This window comes from Orbicella faveolata, unplaced genomic scaffold (genome assembly GCF_042242905.1).
Source record: "Orbicella faveolata isolate gen_17 unplaced genomic scaffold, um_ofav_v1 contig_27, whole genome shotgun sequence".
Lineage (NCBI taxonomy): Eukaryota > Metazoa > Cnidaria > Anthozoa > Scleractinia > Merulinidae > Orbicella > Orbicella faveolata.
The window spans coordinates 1358577-1382099 of record NW_028301555.1 but is presented as its reverse complement, the minus strand read 5'-3'; the positions used below and the strand labels follow the sequence as shown (position 1 = coordinate 1382099).

The window sequence follows — 23523 nt, the reverse complement described above, 5'->3', positions numbered from 1 at the left end:
CACACAAAAAAGTACTGAGACAAACGCATGATTCATGCAAATAGCAGACAAATTTCAACAAGTTCGAATATCTGATAAAAGAATAGATTTCAAACACAATTTAAAAGATGAAAGTATAAAATTCTACAAAAAAATAAAATCAATCGCAAAGACTTGAAAATAAAATATGCAGAGCTCTTTCTCAACAATTAAGCAAAGGTATTACGGTTAATTTCAAAAAAGAAATCACCTTGCTTGTCGTTTCCCGATTATTTCCCTACTTTCAGTTTGGATGAATTTGGTTGGTACCGGAAGTTATTCCGACCGGAAGTAATTTTGATGGAGTACAGGTTTTCTTGGTTGCTAGGAGACAGTGGACGCCAAGAAAAACTATCCGAAAGTTTCATTTACTTCACTTCTCTTGAAAGTTGTTGAGAGAATACAGCTTGCTCCAAAGTTGCGGCTTAAAAACAGTATCTCTAAACTCAGGAGGAAAGAAAGAAAGCTCCTAACCTCGATTACAGGGTCTTGAAAAAGTTTTAAACTTCTCTTCTCAAGAAAACTCATTCAAGACAAGAAGCCGGCTGGGAAACGATCGAGCCATGTTGACAAACGCTGGGAGATTCATAGACAGAAATCCTGGAATTGTTCCGGTAAGAATATCATCTTAGGAGATTTAAGAATCTATGTTGAATTCTCTTACTACAATGGCTTATTTTGCAAATGAAACAACTCAGATCTCCCTACAGGATTCAAAATCCGGCAAAATCATTTGGCCTTCCGCATATGTACATGCACACACGTTCTGCTCAAGCACTGAGATATAGGAGACACTTTTGGAAGCCATTGTAGACCGTATAACAAGGTTCAAACGTTAAAGTTTAACTTTTAATTCCTTCACAGGCGGGAAAGCTTTTCAATGTTAGCGGCGAAACATCCGGAGACTGCTTACAAATATCACAACGGGTAGGTGAAAGCAAAATCATCTTGCTCTCGACAGCTTCGTGACTTGTGATTTACTTTATTAAAGGTAAAAGGCTTGATTACGGTGAGACTTACTCTATTTTTAAATTTATATCTTCCCTTTTAGCCTCTCAAACCAGAGACAGTGCGAAAGTTTCGAGCAACAACGCAACCCGAAGCAGCAAAAGAGAGAGTATTTTATGGCAGAGCGAATGATCCCGACATCGCTTCACGAATCGTTCACGGAGTCAACACGAAATCTTCACTTGTTGTACGTATTTTATTTGAATTCTGGTTTGTAAAATCTTTCTTGTATTATTTCTAGCATTGATCGCTTTGTAAAATCGTTACTAGAAAGTAATTGTTTCAGGTTTTGTTACATCCTGCGACAATGTTTCCAACGGAGTGTTATAGTTAGCGAACTTATTCGTATGCAAATTTTTAACAGCTGTTTACCTCGATTGCCTTTTGTCTTTGCACTACACAATAAAAAGAGACTACTTTTTCGGTGAAATAAAACTATAGTTTAAATCAAAACAATTTTGAAGTTACAAAATTCAATGATTGTAACATTTCAGCGTTTATAAACTTATTATTGTATATTTTTTCATTTGATCTGTGGCTCCTGCAAGCGTAAACAATGCAAGATAACATTTTTAATGCAATCAATGTGAGACTTATTCTAATTTCTCTGATTTCTATAACAGGCCGGAGATCTTGTGAATCCCACCAGGAAAAGCTTATTCTCTCAAAGGATGCTTGATAAAAAGGAAGGCCTTTATGCAAGCAGGAAGAATGCCCCTTTAGGTAACAAAATTAAATAATTCTTACCACCATTTCATCTCCAGAGACCCAGGGACAATAAATTCAGCAAAAATTGAAGCGCCAAAAGTTTCCTGAGTTTACTTCCTCCCATCCCAACTAACTGCCCCTGGGTTTCCGAGAATGTCACTACTTTCATCATACCCATCATGACTAATTGTAGCTGGATTCTAAGAGCTGGACAATTTATTTAGATCTAAAGAAAACTCAACAAACATTTAAATATAATTATGATATTTTTTGCTCTGATGATCTATATAGGGCGTTGCCACGACCAAAGGCCAGGACTGCCAAATGGTGTGGGACCTACTGATGTCATGTATGGAGTCAAAACTATCAAAGGTAAAAAAAATATTAGTCATCTATATAGTACACATAAACAAGTGCATTCAATCAGTGGCTTGTATTAACAAGCAGAATTTTTTAAGAAATATGACCCAGGTGAATATCTTTCAAGGATCCTTTAGGATCTTCATGAGGATGTTATCAGGGAGCTGCTGTTGAATTTGTTAATAATTCAACGACTCTTCAATATTTTGGCTTCAATTTTCTCGGAAACGAAAAGCAAACTGGTGATAAAAACAGCAAGGCATTGTTAAGTAGGTAAACTGAAGGCCATATGCAAAAAATTGGGCACTTTTGACAAAAAAAATTTTTGACCTAAATAGTCACTTAGGAGGGTTTTCCACTAGCATCTTCAATTATAGCAACTGATGCTGTGGGTCTAAATAATAATTGTTAATAATTGTTTGTTCATTTTAAATATCTTTACACATGTAGATGGAAGTGCTGGGGAGATGGTGAATCCAAGTAAGACTGCAGCACAAGTGAACACTGAGTCACTGGAAGGCAAAGAACTTTACAAAGTTAGCCACAATGACTTTGACGTGGGTAAGTTTAGAAATGACTATTTATAACTTCATTTCTTTGAAAATACTATGTACCCAGAAGCATCTGTGCCAAGAAGTCTTCCAGATACAGTCTAAATCTCCCAGTCTCCTGTACAGGTCAACAAATCTCCTGGACAATAAGAAGGAAAGCAAATAAAATGTATTTTCAGATACAAATTAATACATTTTCATTTTCAAATTACATTTTGCCAATCTTTGTTGTTTTGGGGGAATTTTTTTATCTGTCATGACACTTTTTTGGGGTTGAATTGGTGGAGCTCCACTATGTAAAACATACTTCAGGAACAAGAAGGTAAAATTGGCAATCTCCCAGATTTGGCATTTTTAAGGTTGGCATCTCTGCACTGGGTTGTCCATTGCCCAAATAACATAACACCACTGTTAATCTTCCCAGGTGAAATGGTTGATAGAAAGTACGACTGGAGCAGAATACCCAGAGACAGCAAGTTTGGTGTGGAAACGCCACATAACAACGATGGGATACATGTGAGAAAAACACTCAAGTGGCTTCATGAGACACAACAGTGAGTTATCTTTTTTTTAAAAAGAAGTATGAAACTTAATTCATTTCCACATCTTAGATAAAATTTGACTTTGAATGAAATTTCAACTACTTTAAATCTCTCCCTACAGGGAAAAGGCAACAAAGATTGTCTCAAAGCGAGTGGATGACTTCCGAGAAAGAACCCAGCCTCAACTTGGCAAAGTACATGATCCCATCAAAGATACACTCAGAGTCACTCCAGATCATACGTTTGGTGTTATGGTCAAACCCGACGAGTATGGCGCAGGGGATTTAATCCACATGCGTGTTCCTGGGAAGTACCTTCGAGGTCAAGACAGAGAGAGGGGAGTGTTAGCTGCTGTGAGGCATCATTTGAAGCAAGCAAATTACCACAATTTCCATGATCTGAGAGCTGCTTTTCAATATTATGACAAGGTAAAGATGGTTTTTTGAAAGGGTGTGGAAAAGACAGGTCATGACCATAAAAAAGGCATGGACTAGTAGAAAAGAGACACCAAAATCCTAAATAAAAATATGACACTCAAGGGAGAATTAATGAATAAAATATTATTCCAAGACTACCAATTTCATGAGCTTCCAAGAATGCCCCTGACTTCCATCATACAACAAAATATACCTCGTACAAAAACATTTGTGGAAATTCTCAAAGGCACTGCATGGACAACCTTGATTGAATGAAATTCGCTGATCTTGCAGGATGGGTCACAATTAAGGCATATAAAAGTATGATAAAATAATTCAGCAAATTAAGGAGGCAAAATGTGCATAACAGTTTATTAGTATCACCCAACTAGTGGACTAATGCAAATCCTGCATTTTGATTGGCTACGCTACTAGGGGACTATTAGTAATAGTCATCGAGTAGCGAAATTGACGCCATCGAGCTTGACGCTTTCTTTCATTTTATTCCCAAATAAATATTTCTCCAACCTGCATTTGCTAACTTTATTATTACCTTTTCTGTCTGACTAGTTGGGTGATACTAAAACAATAATATTAGACCCTTCGCCCTCAAGGGCCACGGGTCAATAGCCCATGAGGCTTTGCCTCATGGGCTATTGACCCGTAGCCCTTGCGGGCTACGGGTCTAATTGTTAAATAGTCAATGCTCAAGTTGAAAAGCTCTCTGTTTATTAGATGCTTCTGTTCAGTATTACTTCACTTACAGCTAAATACTTATAGGGACATAATGGCTAATTAACAATTATTCCATGAAACCGCGTTGGATATGAAGTGATAAATAACCAACGAGCGCGTAGCGCGAGTTGGTTATGATCACTTCATATCCAACAAGGTCGAATGGAATAATTGTTTTAGTATATTCTTAATCGGGTTTTTGCCGCCGATTTTTATTTCAACAATTTTACAGAGCGGAAAATTTTTAAACTTGGCGCACTGTTTTCCATATAAGGTAAAACTCCGACTAATGGCTCATAGTCGGAGTTTTTGAGCCAATCAGAGAGCTAGAAATGCAATAGTCGGAGCTGAGAATATACTAATTATTAGATAATGTCACCCAACTTGCAGGATAATTCTGGGAAAATTTCACTTGATGAATTGCGAGAAGTGTGCATCCAGTTCAACCTTCCTGTGGAACCCGAGCTCCTGGAGTCCATGTTTGCTTACTGTGACGTTGATGGTGATGGCCAGATTAACTATGATGAGTTTGCTAACTTCCTTAACTGGAAAGACAAGATGCCGTCAGGAGCAATCAAGGGTGCCGTGACAACTACACAACAGGGTGAAACAACTGAGGGAGAAGTGAAGGTTAGAAAAAAATGTGGCCTCTTGAAGTTGACAATTTATAAAAGACCATAGTGACAACAATTAACTTATTATTAACAGATTTGCTCAGGTGACAAATTCCATTGTTTTTGTAGGAGGAGGGGCAAAAGACAGGCGAGTCAACACCAACAAGACTCCAGAAACAGATTGACCAAGCAGTAGGGGGCTGGAAAACTTCATCATCTCAATTTAATGATGTCACTGGAAAGATCAGAACATCAGGTATCATCTAACGCTTTCTTTGTAATTAATTCTTGTAGAATGCCATACAATAGACTGCTGGCAGTCTGTTTTTCTCTCGCATCAAAATTCAGTAGGGGTTATGAGGCAAGACTCTTTAGACTAAAGGGGAATGGGAAGAGACATGGGTACAGCAAGCACGAGAAGAAAAACAGACTGCAGAATATTCTCACGTTTTTTGAGGACATTCACACTTGTCAGAGATAATCTAATAATTATTAACCAATTACTAAAAGGTAAGGTAAAGTCTGCAAGCTTACAAGCCTAGTGGCCCATCAGGCCGGCACTTATCTCTGGTTTCTGAAGCATGAAGCGACTAGGAGTATTTCTACTCCCCCCTGGATGGGATGCTAGTCCATCCCAGGTTACTCCCAGCATTATTTTGCCAGTACCCATGTATACACCTGGGTGAAGAGAGGCACTGTGAGAGTAAAGTGTCTTGCCCAAGAACACAACACAGTGACCCTGGCCAGGGCTCAAACCCAGACCACTCAATCCAGAGTGTAGTGCGCTAACCATTAACCGCCGTGCCTTTCATGAACCAATTACCTAATGCCCCTTTAAAGCACAGCAGCCACAGAGTGGTTTTTGTACACATATATTTTTAACTGTCAAATACATGTAAAAGCTGAATCATGTGGAAGTACAAATTAAATGTTGTTGCCCTTGCATGAGCTTATACAGCACAGTCCAATGCAGCTTGTCTGCAAACACTATGACAGGTGCCTGTTTCAAACAATTTCCTAAAACAAACTACAGCTGCAAGAATTGATAACGTTTGGTAGTATCTTCCAAAGATAATAAATGGGTAGAACAAATGATCATGATTAGCAAACACAATATTTATTTTTAATTTAAGGCTGGAGGGCTTATGGAGTCCCAACGATTAGATCAGATTTACCAGCACCGAATACAAGACGAGTAGGTGATACTAAGGTGAGTACAAATAACTTACTTCAGTGCCGAATAATTATACTGCAACAATAAAAAATTTACTTAAAATAGTCGACTATTTGAAGGTCACGGCTTGTCTGTTACTTTAAAAAATGATCTGTGAGCAGCATTCAGAAGGCACAAAAGGTACATCAATGACACAAACCCAGTCAGTGATCAGACTTGGGGTCCAAACCAACCATAACGTCATGATGCCTGTCATATTAAGTTCACCAATCAATACAAACTATAAGTAATCAACAATAATTATTAATCAAAATTATTTCGTTATTTTTTTATTTATTTAATATTCAGTATTGTAACCATTTGTTTACAGAACTATGGTGATGAATCTGATGCCTATGGCTTGATTAACCCATCGATTTACAGTAACCGTGGAGTCTACGAGAAGGACTTCTTTCAACCCAGAGATCAGTATGAGGTTTGTATACATCAAAACACACTTGTATAAAAGATTAAATCACTGCACGATTCCTTTCTTTAAGTAAATTAATAAAAATTACTATTTATTAACACCAGTAAACATTTACTCTTTAAAGGTATTCTATTTAGAAGTGGTTTAATTCATCACAGTCATTACTTGCATTGATATACAGATAAGAAGAATCTTTGATGGAATTGGAGTTGAGATGACAACCAATGCATTTGAAAAGATTTGGGAACAAGCGAGCACACGGCACCCTAATGGACTGGTAATAAGACTATAATCAGTTCTTGTTTGAATTTTTACTGACTAATCACATTAAGTTAATAAAGATGATGAATTTTAAGCTCGGTAGTGAAATGTGAAGGTGAATTAATCAACATGACTCGAGCGTGGGACAAAGAAAAATTCTGAGTCCCCGACAGGAATCGAACCCATGACCTCCCGAACACTGGGCGGGCGCTCTATCCACTGAGCTACGAGAACTCATGGAGAGCAAGGTCATTTAACTGAGTTCATATATGACAGGTGTCCTGCATACTGCTAGGATCAACGCTATCGTATTCATCGAGAGTAGTGGGTTCGATTCCTGTCGGGGACTCAGAATTTTTCTTTGTCCCACGCTCGAGTCATGTTGATTAATTCACCTTCACATTTCACTACCGAACTTAAAATTCACCATCTTTATTAACTTATCACTACCCTCGATGAATTCGATAGCATTGATCCTAGCAGTATGCAGGACACCTGTCATATATGAACTCAGTTAAATGACCTTGCTCTCCATGAGTTCTCGTAGCTCAGTGGATAGAGCGCCCGCCCGGTGTTTGGGAGGTCATGGGTTCGATTCCTGTCGGGGACTCAGAATTTTTCTTTGTCCCACGCTCGAGTCATGTTGATTAATTCACCTTCACATTTCACTACCGAGCTTAAAATTCACCATCTTTATTGACTTATCACTACCCTCGATGAATTCGATAGCGTTGATCCTAGCAGTATGCAGGACACCTGTCATATATGAACTCAGTTAAATGACCTTGCTCTCCATGAGTTCTCGTAGCTCAGTGGATAGAGCGCCCACCCGGTGTTCGGGAGGTCATGGGTTCGATTCCTGTCGGGGACTCAGAATTTTTCTTTGTCCCACGCTCGAGTCATGTTGATTAATTCACCTTCACATTTCACTACCGAGCTTAAAATTCACCATCTTTATTAACTTATCACTACCCTCGATGAATTCGATAGCATTGATCCTAGCAGTATGCAGGACACCTGTCATATATGAACTCAGTTAAATGACCTTGCTCTCCATGAGTTCTCGTAGCTCAGTGGATAGAGCGCCCGCCCGGTGTTTGGGAGGTCATGGGTTCGATTCCTGTCGGGGACTCAGAATTTTTCTTTGTCCCACGCTCGAGTCATGTTGATTAATTCACCTTCACATTTCACTACCGAGCTTAAAATTCACCATCTTTATTAACTTATCACTACCCTCGATGAATTCGATAGCGTTGATCCTAGCAGTATGCAGGACACCTGTCATATATGAACTCAGTTAAATGACCTTGCTCTCCATGAGTTCTCGTAGCTCAGTGGATAGAGCGCCCGCCCGGTGTTTGGGAGGTCATGGGTTCGATTCCTGTCGGGGACTCAGAATTTTTCTTTGTCCCACGCTCAAGTCATGTTGATTAATTCACCTTCACATAATCACATTAACCTGTTGAAATTAAAAATAATTGATTTACGCCATGACATTATTATTAGTGACTTTGGAAAATAGAAGGTGCAAATTAAGGTAATTTCACTTGACTATAAATTTTGACCATACTGGTAGCTAAATTTGACCACAGCAGTTTCTTTCTTTCTGTTTCACCTCACAATCAAAAGCGAATAATCTAATTGTTTTAGTATAAATCTACTAGTCGTTCAAGACTTGATCTAAATCCTCTTCCCAGACACTTTGAAAACGGCACAAAGGGGCCATCATTTTGTTAACAAGGGCACACTGCCACGCTACTGCTATCACAGAATAGATAGCTAGTGAGTATCGTAGCCAATCAGAGAACCGCATTCATGATAGAATGCTAATGCCTAGTAGCTTTATACTAAAACTCGATAGAAACACAGTATGTTTTCTTTTCTTAAATGATAATAAAATTGGTCATAGTGTACAATGTGTGCTCCAGTTGATTATAAAAGGCTACCTAAACATAGTTATGGCACATCAATGTATGTTGTTTGCTTTGTAGAATGAATCAAATGGAAAATAATGTTCATAAACATAATAAACAGAAAGACATTTCAGGAGGGTTCAAAAGATTTGTTATTGTACACCCAAGGCACAAAGATGGGTTATTGACCACGCACGAGGTCAAGAAGGCTGTACATGCATAAAGGCCAAGTTCTTTTTTTTGCATGTTCATAGACCAAGACAGGTTTACATACTTTAGGTATATTTACTATACACAATAACAAAAGTATGACAGGCTTCATTTTTCTCTGTAGGTCAGTGTGGAGTCATTCAGAGGAGTCATGGATGAAGTGACTGCACAGAAACTTGCTGAAACCCAAGTGTCGTAAAAACAAGAATGCAAATCAGTGATTATTTCTTTTCGAATAATGCCAAGACACAAATAGCTAAATATTTTTTAACAACTCAGATTTTATTTCAGAGTTCAAGCTTGATTCTGAGTACAATGTAAAACATAGTTTTCATAGCACAGCATTTTGAAACAGTTTTAAGTCTCTGTCTAATACATTTGGTGTCTCTTTACATTTGTTAAATTTAACTATTAATTGTATGAAATAAGAAATTAAAACTAATTATGATATATAACAACCTACATGGAGTATTTTGTAAATAAACAAACGTTTGAGACTTAAAAATAAATCGATCAATAAAAAGTTGGTTAAAAGAAGTTGGTTAAAAACAACTCTACAGTTTTGTTTAATGCCTACATAACGATCTTAATACATAAAATATGTTAGCATGCACGCAATTGCTCTTAACATGTCATGTGACTGAATGTGCCCAAGCTAAATTAAAACTGGGGAATGTCTCAGTGATATTCCCCAATTTTCAACGCTGTGTGTGTTGCGCAAAATATTTGAAGGATAATTAACACAAAACCCTCCATTTTGGTGCAAAAATATGCATGGATATTTGTCCTTGGACATAATCTGTTCCTCAAAGCTCACTGTTTTCCTGAGCATCGCTCTCGGAAAACTTCACTTCTTGGAACATGATGTCTGCGGACAAATATCTGGGCATATTTTTGCGCTAAATGGAGGCTATTGTTTATTTGTTAAAAGCACTGTTTTCATAATTTGTATATTGAACACATCCTATGACAATGGATGTTTCTAATTCCCATAAACGAAGAACCACTGGACTAAAACAAAGACCCCTGGATTAATAGGAAGACCAACTGAACGTTGCTCGATTCAGTGAAGTTTACCATAACATTTTTACGTAACTTGGAATGTTGATGCTGCTCACAAACACACCTTTGAACTGAGCACTCAAATGACCATGATGAAAATCCGGTCTACCTTCGTGTTAATAATGCTAACTGTTTTGACACATCACTGACTTTCCTTGTGAGACTGAATATCGATTCAGAGCCATTCAGTTTGTGCTGAAGATGCGCTTGGTTCTCTATTGGTCTTTATATAATTATAACAAGTCAAATTATTATTCTTACTTATGATACACTGGAGGATAGACATAGATGACATCATAAGCATTTCTCTTTTGTTACTTTATTGTATAAATTAAATAAAAAGATTCCATGTTGTTGTGTGTCTGTACAGTAGAAGATCACAGATGATGTCAAAATGTGGTAAGAACAAAAACATTCCGTGATTTATTACTGAACAATCGCACAGCACCATGGAATCTATTTGTTTGTTAGATCAGAGAGTCTTTGCTTTGGTCCATGGCTCTTCATTGTGGCTTACAGGTCTTTGCTTTGGTCCACTACTGGGTCTTTGTTTTCGAACCACCCTCTAACTATATTTTGTACTTGATGCCAAGATGAGTATCAACTTATGAAACAATGCATATGTACTGTAACAATTAATTATTATTATTTCAACACCTTTTTAATTAATTCTTATTATTTTATGCAGTTCACTTGGTCTCCAAGAGATCATTTAACATAAAATTCACTGTGTGTATATAACTGGGCACCTTCACATTGATATCGATAAGAGAACTCGTTAATAATAATTAGTTGATCGCTCTTGACGAGAAGATCATAAGAAAAGCTTACATGTCCTGTTGAGTTAAAAGCTCTGGTATTGATAGTAATCAAGTATGTCACATTAAAAGAATTTGACTCTGTATGTAAGTAATGCAAAATTTTATTAGCTGAAGAAATTCAGCTCCAATAAAATAAACCACACTTGGAATACAGGAAGGGGACAAAAACAGTTGTTTTAGTTAAATATAAATAATTTTTTTAGGCTACACTGTATGAGACAAGTGTGGGGTCCTTGGGAACCTTACAGGACAACCATAAATCAATGTATTTTACTCACTATTTCACACTGTTAGTACCCTACCAAATATATTTAGCCACTAGGGTATCTAAAAGATAGTAATGCTGCGGCACATTCTGTTGATAGTGACATATTTAACGCCGTGATTCATCTATCTGCACGTTTCAAGACTTAAATTAACTGTTATTTCTCAAAGTAGTGTCAAATCGTGGTGTCACAATCTGTCCTTGTATGCATCAACTTCATGCATGATGACGCATCGATGGCGAGGTGTGACAAAGGATCGAGACAAAAAAGCACATTGTGATCTGAAGTATGTTTGGACATAAAACGATACACATCAGCATCCCCTTTACCAGATCGCGAAAATCGAAAGATGTGGAAATTGTAGGAGCAGAAATCTAACTTATAAATTCTGTACTGGTACGCATTAAATATCTCTAGAACTTGACAGACTGTGTCGAGAACGTGTCCATCGCGATGTGTGAAAATGTCCAAGCTTTAGCTTAAATTCATGTTTCGATGAAAAGGAATAGATTGCAGCATATATGAAATCAGCGTGTTCCACGGTTTTCGTTTGTTTTAATTATTCTACAGGCTTTAGTAACGACGATTTCTCTTCATTTAAGAATTCAACGAAGGAGGCGAGACTGCTAAGAAATGACGTACTAAGATTAAGATGTCACAATTAATCGTCCAGATTTACAAACTTTCACATACTACATAGCAAGAGTTGTAAAAGTCAAGCACGATCCCCTTCACATCACTTTACAGGTAAATCAGAGCAAACTTTCTCAGTGGAATCCACGCGAAAATGGACGACGGCTCGACGAGTATGACATCCTCGTGTTGTTCGAGGCATAATGCACTCTGGTAAAAGTGGCGCAGTGCAGTCTGGTTAACTGCAATGCATTCTGGTAAAAAGTGATGAATTCTAGAATTCATACCCCCTTCTATATATTCTTCTTAAATCCTGATTATGTTGCTGCTTGCTCGCTACGCTCGCTCCGCAGCAACTAGCATTTTCTGGTATCCATAACTTAATATTTCCTCTCTTTCCCTTCTGCTCATGGAGATTCCAATTTTGTAAGCAAATTATCATGGTCATTCACTTTAAATTAAATTAAATTCTATTGCTATCATTGCAATGAATTATTAATGAATGAAATTAAAATCCTTCAAGGCAATGCACCTCAACACAAAGTGGTAATTCATTCATAATATTTCTCTAATGTCACGTAAAGTGAAAATGTATGTATATAGCACCTTAATTTATGTCCTCTGTTGTCTCCTTTGGTATATAAATATGCCAAGCTGCACATGTTTCCATATTTTGGCTAAGCTATTAATGAAACCACTAATTGAATGTCTTGTGTCAAACAAATTACAAACCGAAAGCAAGATAAAAATGTTCCTTTCCCCCCCACCCTGCCCCCCCCCCAAAAAAATTCATGATTATAATCTTAAACCCAGAAATAGAATGTGTTAAGCAATAACGTATTTCCTTAATAAAAAATATTAATTTAAAAAACTCTCTAACATGATATAAACAAAGCAAAATAGAAGTGTTTTCACACAATTGTAGGAGTGCTCGATAGTCATGCAGAGCAAGATAAATTGAAGATACAGTACAGTCATGTAGAAACTAGTTACATGTACTCGAGTTTCACCCTTGAAGCAATCATTAGACTATGCCCTAATAGCAGCACGCGGTTGAAACAAAATTTAAACTAACTCATAGAGGGCGGGTGGAGTGATCTTGTTTCTGATTGGCTGCATAGAACTTGTTCTTGTGGTGCATTTATGGGATTTTACATCAATTCATATACAGGAGTACAAATAAAATTTAATAAAGTTAACAAATTATTCACTACACAAAACAAATACCGCAACATAAGTATCCTCAAGAGAGATGTGTTCTGAGTCCCACGTTAACTGTAACAGTTTATTGTTCCCTTCTGTTATCACCTGGTCAAAACCTAATGACAGAAGCAAATTCTTGGCAGGGTTTGCAGAATGCGTCCACACTCTCTGAAGCAGTGGGTCGTCAACTGATGTGTCCTTACTGTACATAACATTCTTGAGCTGAAAAAAGAAGAAGATACATAACTGTAAATCCTTGAATTACTGCCCAGGGCCCCGATTAAAATTTAGGATAAAGTGGAGGGTGGGTGGGGGATGGATGGCACTTATTCAAGGGAGATGCTTATTCAAAAGTAATATTCAATTATTATTTAACAAATTTAGAAGCCTCGACTGTTGTAAAGAAAGCAGGAAGTGGGAGAGCAAGAAAGAAATGTAGGGGGAAACACGAGATGACGTTGAGTGTTTCTCCCTACTTCTTGAGTGCTCTACCACTTCCTAAGTTATTATAACTTTATTATAATACTGTATAACATAATTTTGCTTTTAAACACCAATGTAATCTGAGTATTAAGTATTCAAAGTTATCCAAAGAGTACTTCTCAAAGTCTTCTTTTATAAGATACAATTTAGAAGACATTTAAAAACTGGTATCTTCTATCTAATGTATTGAAGAATTGTAATTGCTGCCTCAAAAAAAGGGGAAGGGAGGAGCTTACTCAAGAGGCCAGAATGCATGTTTTCTAAATTTCAAGTGTCTTCAAATTCTTGTTTCAGGTAAATAGTACGTGGACTGGATAGATCTTAGGCTTTTTATTTGTTAAATTTCCAACAACATGTTATTAACGTACCAGATACAGTAGTGGTTCCAGGTATTCTGAAGTCACTTCTTTTAATGCAAGGCATTGAGGAGCTGATAACTCTATGTATTCAAAAATAACCTTCTTCAGTATATATACTTAGTGTTGGAAATTAGTGCTCGCCTTTTCACCCATGTGAGTCAAAATCGGCCCATGATCTTAAGGAGGCCTCACATGAATAACTGGTTCCAGAGATTGGAGCTGGGGTATCTTTCTGAGCGAGTGAAAATTACACTAGGCGAGTACATTTTGAGAGATTCTCGCCCAAACGGCAAGTGCTGTCAAAATTTAGTTCCCAACACTGTATACTAAAGATTTTAAATCCTCCCTTAAAGGAAAAAGCTCCATAATTAACTCATGGTAAACCGCATAGTCTTGATGGCTGATTTAGTGAAAGAATTTCTTGAACTTTCAAAACCTAAAAAAAGTTGAGGTTACCCCAAATTTACCACTTTTTAGCCAAGACATCCCTCCTGACTGGATTTCCAGTGTCCTTGACCCCCTTCTTATTAGAATTTTTAGCATACTATGCATCAGGGGTGCATGGATTTTTCTGGAATAACCCCATCAGATTGGCTGATATTTGTTATTTGGCCCTCCCAGCCATCCCAGTCATGAAATAAGTTACATATACATAAAAAAAATATTTAATTTTACATGCCCTTATGAAGGGTCAATCTTATTTAGAACTCACCAACTAGAGCTTCAGTGAGAGCAGTACAACAGTGTAACAAACCATCTGCACTGCCCTGAGGAAAAGTTATGTTGCCATCTCCAGACTCATCCATGTTGAATCCTAACAAAAGAAACAGTTCCTTGCAGTTTTCATATGCAGCTCCTGCTTTGGTCTTGAGTTCTTTGAGTTCAAATGGCTTGGGATTTTTCTTTTCAGCAGAGGACAGTCCTTTCTCTAGCTGTTTTATAATAAATGATTAAAAAATAGTTTGAGGAGTAACTACATCAAGTTGTGTTGTGAAACGACACTAACTACGAGAAAAAAACAATGTTCCCAAGTCAAAGGTAGACCCCTTACTTATCCCCAGCTCACTCTCTATTAGTAACTTCCCTGCTGGCACGAAAAATGAAGAGTAGAAAAACGCCTGTCACATATGAACTCAGTTAATGACCGTGCTCTCCATGAGTTCTCATAGCTCAGGGGATAGAACACCCGCCCGGTGTTTGGGAGGTCATGGGTTTGATTCCTGTCAGGGACTCAGATTTTTTTTTTGTCCCAAGTAAGAAAGTTTTGTTGAAACCATGTGAAACAACATAATACACTGATGACAGAAAAACAGCACTTCACAGTCAACATACCAGGTCTCTCAGGGGTGCAACTGCTGCTGGGCAGGAAAGAATCTTCCTATAGAGATCAAAAATCTTGGAACAGAGTGGAGAGTTGAGAAGGTCATCAAAGACAGCTTTCAGGGCTTTATCTGAAAACAAATCAGACAAGAAGATAATTAAATACGGGTATGTCACTACTGAGTCAAATTATTGCCAGCTTAAATTAAAGTTGAACAGTGCATTTAAATTTTCTGTGATACTAGCTGTGGAAAGAGATGTATCTTGCTGTGTGCTTACTCGATGCCCAGTCTTCAAATTGAGATAAAAAGGAGATGAAAAAAATTTAAAATACACAGAGGTTAGCAAAGAGATCCTTGTAGTCTCTACAGTCAGTTAATCCTCTCCTTATCAAGGGAAAATAATAACCTCTTACAAACTTAAGGTGAGGGCCATACTGGGGAATATTGGCCTGAGGTCATGGCAGTATGGACCTTTCTGCGTTGGGTCCAAAAACGACCCAGGGCCAATGTTCCCCAGTACAGCTCAAGTAAGCTAGGTTAGTAAGTAGTTTATTATATGCAGGTAGCATTTGGGCCTGACATTTGACAAAAAAAAAAGCTTATGACCATTTCCATAGAGACAGTTCGTATGACCAAATCCTGACCAAGAAAGAACAAATAAGAATGCTCAGATTTACCTCAAGACGAGCTTGACATACATGGATAATAATAATGCATCAACTGACTATTCCCAAAAGCAGGTTAACAGAAAAATTCTTCTTTTTACATCAAGTAAATTTGCCCTATTAGTAAAAAGAAAAAGTAATGGTGACCAGTGGAGCCCCCCTTAACCCCTCATCCCTGCATGATACCATTCTTCCATCCCTCCTCCCCCACCCTTACAGATAGAAATGAGTTTGTATGAAGAGGTCTTGATCTCTTAAAATTATTATTGTTACTCTAGAGACAAAGCTGTTTACCATTCTGACCATCTGGTTCGTCAAACACGCAACACTCCCTAGTGCTCATTCCTCCTCCATCTGTGGCATCAGCTAGGACCAACTGAAATGTTCCCATGGCTGAGTCAAATGTTATTTCATTGCAAGCATATCCAAGTATGGTGTTATTGGGCAGTTCAAATGAGCGATGGTGTGCCACTTGTACAGATCCAGACAAGTTGATGGAGAATGTAGGTTTACCAGCATTAAGGGAAGCATCGCCTGGTCAGGTTAATTACACAGGAACACAAAAATTATCTCAAATTGATTAATGACTCTAAGACAATTATCTTATTAACTTGAAGAAATTTAGTCTGAAATCGAAACAGTTTTCCTGGCTAGGTTAACCATCCTTTTTATGCACTAGTTAACAATTAGATTACGAGCTCTCGATTTCTATGAGGTGATAGTTAATGAGGCCCAATTGTTTTAGTAGAATTCTTACTAAAATTTACTTCAAATAGTGGTTTCCAGTTATTTCTTGACATATTATTAAACTTTACGCCTGCAAAAGGTCACTCGGATTGAATTGTCAAATCATTTAAAATTGAAGTTGTGTGCGCGCGCATCAGTTTTTTTGTCAAGAAACCGCAAATGTCCTTCATTTTCACTTATCAGGAATTTACTTAACCATTTGCATCAAAATTTTCCTGCAAATCTTTGGAAAAACGAAAAAAATGTCGCCATTTCCGAGATGGCCTCCAGCCACTGCACACTAATGGCTGATAGTGTTCAATGGCTCAGCCAATCAGATTACAGCATTATTTGCATTAGTATACTAGTAGAATTCTACTAAATAATAATTATTATAATATAAAATTACTGTCTCATGGGGAAAGCCACTCTCCATGACATAAACGTGACACACATGTACATGTTAGTACAGGTTAGCAGTGAATGCATCAATTTTTTTTCATTTGAATAGGAACTGTTGTTGCATCTACAAAATATCCTTGCTCTAAAGATTCAAATTAAAAGATGAAACGTCTGTTGCTACTTTGATATCACATCTGTTACGTTTGTAACATCTGCAAAATTAAATTGCATAAATTTTGCAAAAACTTGTGCAAACTGCAAGACAGTGCAATTTATATGGTCAATAAAGTTGCTTTGAAAGCTAAGTATCACACAATTTTGACAACTTCCAAAACATCACTTGTAACCATATAAAATACAATTACCGGTATTATAATTTGTGCATAACAACCACATTCATGAAATTTCGTATAACTATGACACACACCTTGTCCACTGGAATCTGAATCAAGCTCTGAATCTCCATGTGTTGCGACTGTTTCATAAATCACACATAGACTTCTCCTCGGCTTGGAGAGTATATACTGGACATATTCATGGTCCAAATTCAAAGTGATGTCTGCTAGTGCGTCATTTAAATTACCCCAATGTACTTGCTTTTTGATCACATCTCCGACATCCATGCTTATAGTAAATGAATCTATAGCTGATACATCTATTCCAAATTCTGTGGCAATCTTTGCTCCTAGCTTGCCGCTGACATGGAACTTTGGCTCATTCTTGTAGTTTGCAATAAAAACAGATTTTTTAATTTGGCCACTAATGTCAACGGGCTAAAAGAGAGTGAAGACGTAAAGAGAGTGAGTATAAAGTGGTGCCTAGGTGATTACATTGAAATAACCTGGGCATTTTAAAACGCAAAATGGAAAATTGACATAATGGCACTATGGTTAACTTTAAGGTGGCTCTATGGGTAATCATTTATAGCGTTGTGCACGCAAGTGTTATGTTTTGAATGCTGTTTTTGCATTCGCTTTCACACCCAGTCCTCTCAAACTTATTACATGTAATAACTAATGATTAAATAGTGTTCTGCTATCATCTCTGTTAAAATTTTGGGCCGTAGTCTTGAATTTCCTGTATAAAATGCCCAGACAAATGTTTTTTTTTACTGTTTTTATGGCTTTATTTGTGATTTTCTTGAATTTCCTTTAGTGAAAACTTTTACAGCACATTGTTTCCAGCAGGATACAAATTTTAAACGCAGACAAAGTAGGGTTTTTAAAGGCAATTTTTTCGATTTTTTCAAATTTATGTCTTTTACCACTGCAAAAAACCTTGGTCTTATAGATTTCCCTAAAAAACGAGCTCCAACTAAAGTAAAATATTTACTACCACTCTGCCAAATTTTACGGAATTTCACCAAAGGAAATGCAAGAAAATTCAGTGTCAGTTTTGCCTTTTTTGCTCATGTTGATGTCATAAAATATCGAAAAACTTTGACATTTTCCTTTGAGGTGACACAGATTACCTGAGCTTCTGTCCTCAGTGCGTGTGCGATCGTAAAACTATAGGGAGTCACCTTAATAGCACTCCAGTTAGCTCAAAATGCCAGTTTTCAAGTGATGTCATCATTTTCCAAAATTGAAAATTTAGTTTCATCAAATGTAAGACTCTCTAATAACTTGGCGTTCTATGACGTTTAATCTCAACAGCATTGTTCATTTTGTAACAGAGCGTGTTTAAATTTCCAAGTTTATGTGTTGCACGACATCGAATGGCAGCCCGAGAAGGCTCTTGCATAGGTCAAAAGATGAGTCATTGTGTAAGTTTTTGCTAACTGAACAGTTCTTGCTCTAGGAGAAGTATTAATTTCAATGTGTCAGAGCTCTAGAGTAATAACTTTTCATTTAAATAGCAAAACTCAATGACAGATGTTTCTGTTACTTTAACGCCGCCAAGTTTGTGTCCCTCCGAGGGGCACCAACATGGTCACAGTCTCCATACAAAGCTCTATAAATTTGGGTGAAACACTTCTCCAAATAACACGTGTTGTTTATATAACAATCATCTATCATATCCCAGATTGTTGAGTTAATACATTGAATGGTTACGATTATTTTTGATGATGTGACACTGCAAACCAGCAATAGGACTCAGGTTAGTCTAAATACATCACTGACTCAACAGTCAGATGGAGCCTTCTTCTTATCAAGTACCCCTTCTCCTCCTTCAGGTCAGTTCTCCCACCCTATCATGGACAAGGTGGAGATTACTGAAGAAAAGACAGAGAATTTGAGACAGCTATAAGGGACTGGGAATGACTAGCATTTATCCGTTCCCTTGGGTACAGATGAAGGGTGGGGCTTTGTACTGAGCTGGCCATTGGAAACTGAGATAGTTCCAGTCTTTCAAAATAGGATTTGGGGCATTTTTGAGGTGTGACACTTTCTAAAAATTTCACCGAGAGAACTTCACTTAGCGAGTGTAAAAGCTGCCCAAACATTGAAAATTAAATTTAGTTTATGTACATATTTAGTATTTAACAATTATTCACCAATGTTCACTGAGCCTGAGCGGAATAATTGTTTTAGTATAATTTTCAGAGGTGAATATCAAGGACTACAAAATAACGGACTAAAACATAAAAACACAGACACAATTGTTCGTGTGCATACACGTATGCAGCCATAGTTTTAATAATAAGCTTACATACATGTACATCAATTGTGAATCAGTTTTACTCATCGAGTTCAGCAGTAAAACAAATGAGCGAAACACTTCGAAAAATAAGTTCATCCAGTACCTATGTTTTATCATTGTTGACTTCATTCACAGTTGTCATCATTGCCTAAAAATGAGTAGCTTTAGTTTGAAGAAAATTATATTTTGGTCAGTCGATCTGACCTGCTGGTGATCGATGCAACCACTGCGTTTACCATTCTTAGAAGCCTTGAATATGAGTTCTTGCAAAGAGTTTTGGTCTAAGTGCGACAGCAGTCATTTTGAAAATTTTCCATCTTTTCAAATATCCTGGACTTGGAGTGATGTCTTTCAAATAAATGAAAACTTCATTCAGCAATTGTCTGCCATGTTTACTTGCCGAGTTGGCAAAGATGGCAAGCTTAGTAACCAAGCTCTAGCAGGGTGAATATAGCGTCATATGATGTGCTTTTCGACCAATCAGAATGTCCAATTCTTATATTCACCTCTGGAAATTGTACTACATTTTAATATTGTAATGTGCTTTTGATCATTGCATGTTAAAAAGTGCAATATAAATTAATAAATTATCATCATCACCACCATCATTACTGAAGCTTGTACAAATTATTTACCAGTAGTAATAAATGGGCAAAATACTAAGCTTAGGGACAGACCATTAGAAAAATGATGAGGGTGGTGGTGGGAAAAAAGCAAAAAAAAAATTTCATGCAAGGGAGGGTGACTGAAAAAAAAAATTGTGCAAAGGAGAAGTGAAGAAAAAACAATTCCTGCAGAGTGAATTGGGCTCTCAGGCTTACAAATTGTACTCGCCTGAAGGGTACCTTGTCAGCCACTTTATATTGCAGTTTTAATTTCTTGGTCCTGGTGTAATCCCCATTCACCTGGTTTTCTCTACAAATACTAGCAAGACGGACATTTTTCCCTTTCAAGGCTAATACATTTTGTGCGCAGCAACCTCACCATGGACACTGCTAGCCAAACATCCTTGCAGAAAAACCCTTACGGATAACCATGGCTTAAAAGTGATAAAAGCCTCAACATATATATAGCAGTGATTTCACAACTGACATGTATAAATGACGATTGTGGACACAAATGCGCACACCCATGGCGAACCGTGACACTTCCCCTAAGATGACTGCTAAGATCAACGTTGGACAAACGTTGTAAAAGACAATCATGGAGGTGTCAACACAACTGATGTGTTTAGTATGGGCTGTTTCAATCTAAACGACACATTATCATTTAAGTCCAATAAATACATTAAATTTATCGGCTGAAAATCATGGAAAACGCACCAACAACGCTTAACTTTTGCGAAATTTTCTGAGGGGGGACATACTCCCAGACCCTCCTGGCAGAATAGGCCCTTTGGCCCCATATCATGGTTACTGGGCAGCCACTCACAGAATCCTGGTTAAACCTTGATTCACTGCATGCCAAGAATGAATTTTATTGAAAGGGGAGGGAATAAATAAAATTGTTATTTCCCTAGACATCAAACAAAAAATGCAAAGCAACCCCATCAGTTGGGCAATAACTGCTTCTAAATGTGTCTGTTACTTGGTTATGTTTCCTCCTGAGTATAATTTTGACAGTAAAGCAAAACGACTGTGTGAAAGATTAAAAAAATATTTGTTTCAAGCCTGTTCCAGGCAATCAAATTGTGGCCAGTGACGATTAAGATTGCGACAGTAGAATATCTCCCCATCCCCAACAAAGAAAAAATTTGTGCAGGGGACTTGACCCCGAAAAAAAATCTTGCAGAGGCAGTGGACGTGAAAAAAATTCCTGCAAGCTGAAAAAGTCCCACTTCCCCGCCACACACCATCACTTTTCTAATGGTCCGTCCCTTATGGGCAGAGCGTAGCCAAACAAGGGAAATAAGTGACAAACCTATTCATGTAAAAACGCCACGATCTCCCCAAGCTCAACCGAAATTGCAAGGAATGGCCTGGAGTTTCTGTGAAGCTTAGATTGCCACTTTTAATGCGAAAACCTTTAGCGATTTTCCTTCACTGCAAGCTTAATTAAGCTTAAATTTCCTTCGGCTTACCTTTGTCAAAAGCTCGTTCAAGGAGAAAGGAGTTGTTTTATATTTGTCTGACTTCCAGAGCCAACGACTCCTCTTCTTCGTCACAACACAAAGAATATCACAACGCGCAGAAGTGTTTAAATCAAGAACAGGAAAAAGCGTAGATCGCCCTGTATCTTTTACAAACTGTTTCGCACAAGCTTCGAACAACGCCATCTTGAAGGGTCTTGAAGCTTGTCAAAACAAAGATTACCCACAAGAGCATTCTGGGTAATGTCTACGGCGTATAAAGGGCGGGAAAATTACGGGATGACCCGCGGATCTGCCAGTGAAGTTTTTCAACATACCTCCCAACTCAAATACCTTTAACGATTGGAGGAGAACGTGACACGTGTCGTGGGTCAAAACTAACCAATTCCCTAGGGCGAACAAAACTCACGAACTCCCTAAGGAAACAACAACTTGAACCGACTCGCACGTGATAAGGTCGTTCTCCTTAAAACCGCGGCAAATTTGTGAGCCAGCCGGAGTCAAGCAAACAATTTCCTTGCATTTTTGGTTTGTTTGTTTGTCTGTTTTTTTCTATTTTTTGAGTTGGGAGGTATAACAAAACACTTTATGACTGGTCCCGCGGGAAACAGTGAGTTTTGTTTCCCCTCGACCTCAATGTTCCCCTCGGATTCGCCTCGGGGAACATTGAGGGTCTCTGGGAAACAAAACTCACTGTTTCCTTCGGGGCCAGTCATTAAGTGCTTATTCTTCCATGAACAATTTTCAATTAAAACTGACAAAAATAACATTACCAAAGAACTACCTTATTGTATCACTGATCATCCTGCTACATCGGACTGAAGAGAGCGAAGAGAGCCGGTTGGCTCATAGGTGCCACTTAGCGCGAAACAAGTGTAACTCGACGTTTGAATCAAAGTCGCGCCAAAGTCGAGTAGCGTGACTGAGCCTGTCCTGTTACCCGACTCTAGCCCGACGTTGATTCAAACGTTGAACTACAGTCTTGCTGAAGTCTAACTTATAGGAGAATCTTTGTTTACACCATTTGTCTCATTAGCACAAACGATTCACTCTGATCAAGCTACAGAAATATCAGTCCTAGAACAGGATATTGAGAGGGCATTGCACGGTGAGCTATTCCATCATCGGAATTTGACCCTTTGAAAGCCAACATATGACTTAATTTTAAACCCAAAGAGCTAAATTTTACTAGTAAGTGTTAATGTAATTTTTGCACAGAAGTCAGTGGCGGATCTAGGGGAGGGCCCCCCTTCCCCCCCCTTCTATTTTGGGTAAAAACAAAAATTGCAGAAGGAAGAAAAGACGCAGGGCAAGAAAAAAACCTGCCAAACCACTCAACCACCCTCCCCCCCCACCCACCCACTCCCACCCTTAGCTTAAGGTCTAGATCCGCCACTAATGTCAATGTATTTTTCAATGTCAATGTAGTTTTCACATATCGAGAACATGGCGTAATTTTTGTCATTCTCGCTATATTGAAAGAATCACATAACAGTGTGTTTGTCTGATCATCGAAATAAAAGCTAGCTACAGATAGCTAGAGATGCCTTGGCGGCTCTCGTCTAAGCTTCGATAATACTTGTCCACTACACAGCTATCAATTTTATGTTCAACGATTACAAAAATAATAACAGCTCAGTTCTAATGCTTTCCAACCTCTTCAAATAAGAATGATTAAATTCCTTAGTGAACGATGTGTTGTTACTACTGGAGTGGTGATTTCAAAACTGAGTTATCGTCTCCATCGCAGGGAAATATATAAGGAGTTATGAAGGCGAATTCAGTGCCAGTTCTATTTTCGTCTCAGTAACTGATCAATTCTAAACTGGAAAGTGGATTTTTCAGGTAACCAATAGTGATACCTTATCGT

General features: G+C 37.9%; 2 protein-coding genes across 2 annotated transcripts; one reads left to right on the top strand and one right to left on the bottom strand.

The window, feature by feature from the left end:
- The first annotated feature begins 276 nt into the window (after positions 1-276).
- LOC110045922 (EF-hand domain-containing family member B-like) lies at positions 277-9531 on the top strand. Its single transcript, XM_020751581.2, has 14 exons — positions 277-632; positions 883-945; positions 1070-1213; positions 1650-1749; positions 2026-2106; positions 2545-2655; positions 3070-3199; positions 3309-3615; positions 4729-4968; positions 5082-5208; positions 6086-6162; positions 6497-6601; positions 6777-6872; positions 9104-9531. Exons 1-14 carry the CDS (start codon positions 582-584, stop codon positions 9176-9178), a joined length of 1707 nt encoding a protein of 568 aa, XP_020607240.2. The 5' UTR covers positions 277-581; the 3' UTR covers positions 9179-9531.
- Positions 9243-21872, bottom strand: LOC110045940 (gasdermin-E-like). The gene is made up of 7 exons (XM_020751598.2): positions 21645-21872; positions 17349-17694; positions 16088-16327; positions 15139-15257; positions 14519-14738; positions 13816-13886; positions 9243-13186 (listed from the first exon to the last, which is right to left on the bottom strand). The coding sequence occupies exons 1-7, from the start codon at positions 21837-21839 to the stop codon at positions 12965-12967; spliced, it is 1413 nt and encodes a 470-aa protein (XP_020607257.1). The 5' UTR covers positions 21840-21872; the 3' UTR covers positions 9243-12964.
- Positions 21873-23523: the final 1651 nt, after the last annotated feature.

Coding starts and splice junctions, on each gene's coding strand:
- LOC110045940 (XM_020751598.2), bottom strand. CDS start 21,839: ATGGCGTTGTTCGAAGCTTGTGCGAAACAGTTTGTAAAAGATACAGGG. Junction 17,695..21,644: donor TGAACGAGCTTTTGACAAAG/GTAAGCCGAAGG, acceptor ACTCTCTTTTAG/CCCGTTGACATTAGTGGCCA. Junction 15,258..16,087: donor CGAACCAGATGGTCAGAATG/GTAAACAGCTTT, acceptor ATTTGTTTTCAG/ATAAAGCCCTGAAAGCTGTC.
- LOC110045922 (XM_020751581.2), top strand. CDS start 582: ATGTTGACAAACGCTGGGAGATTCATAGACAGAAATCCTGGAATTGTT. Junction 2,107..2,544: donor TGGAGTCAAAACTATCAAAG/GTAAAAAAAATA, acceptor TTACACATGTAG/ATGGAAGTGCTGGGGAGATG. Junction 6,873..9,103: donor CACGGCACCCTAATGGACTG/GTAATAAGACTA, acceptor TTTTCTCTGTAG/GTCAGTGTGGAGTCATTCAG.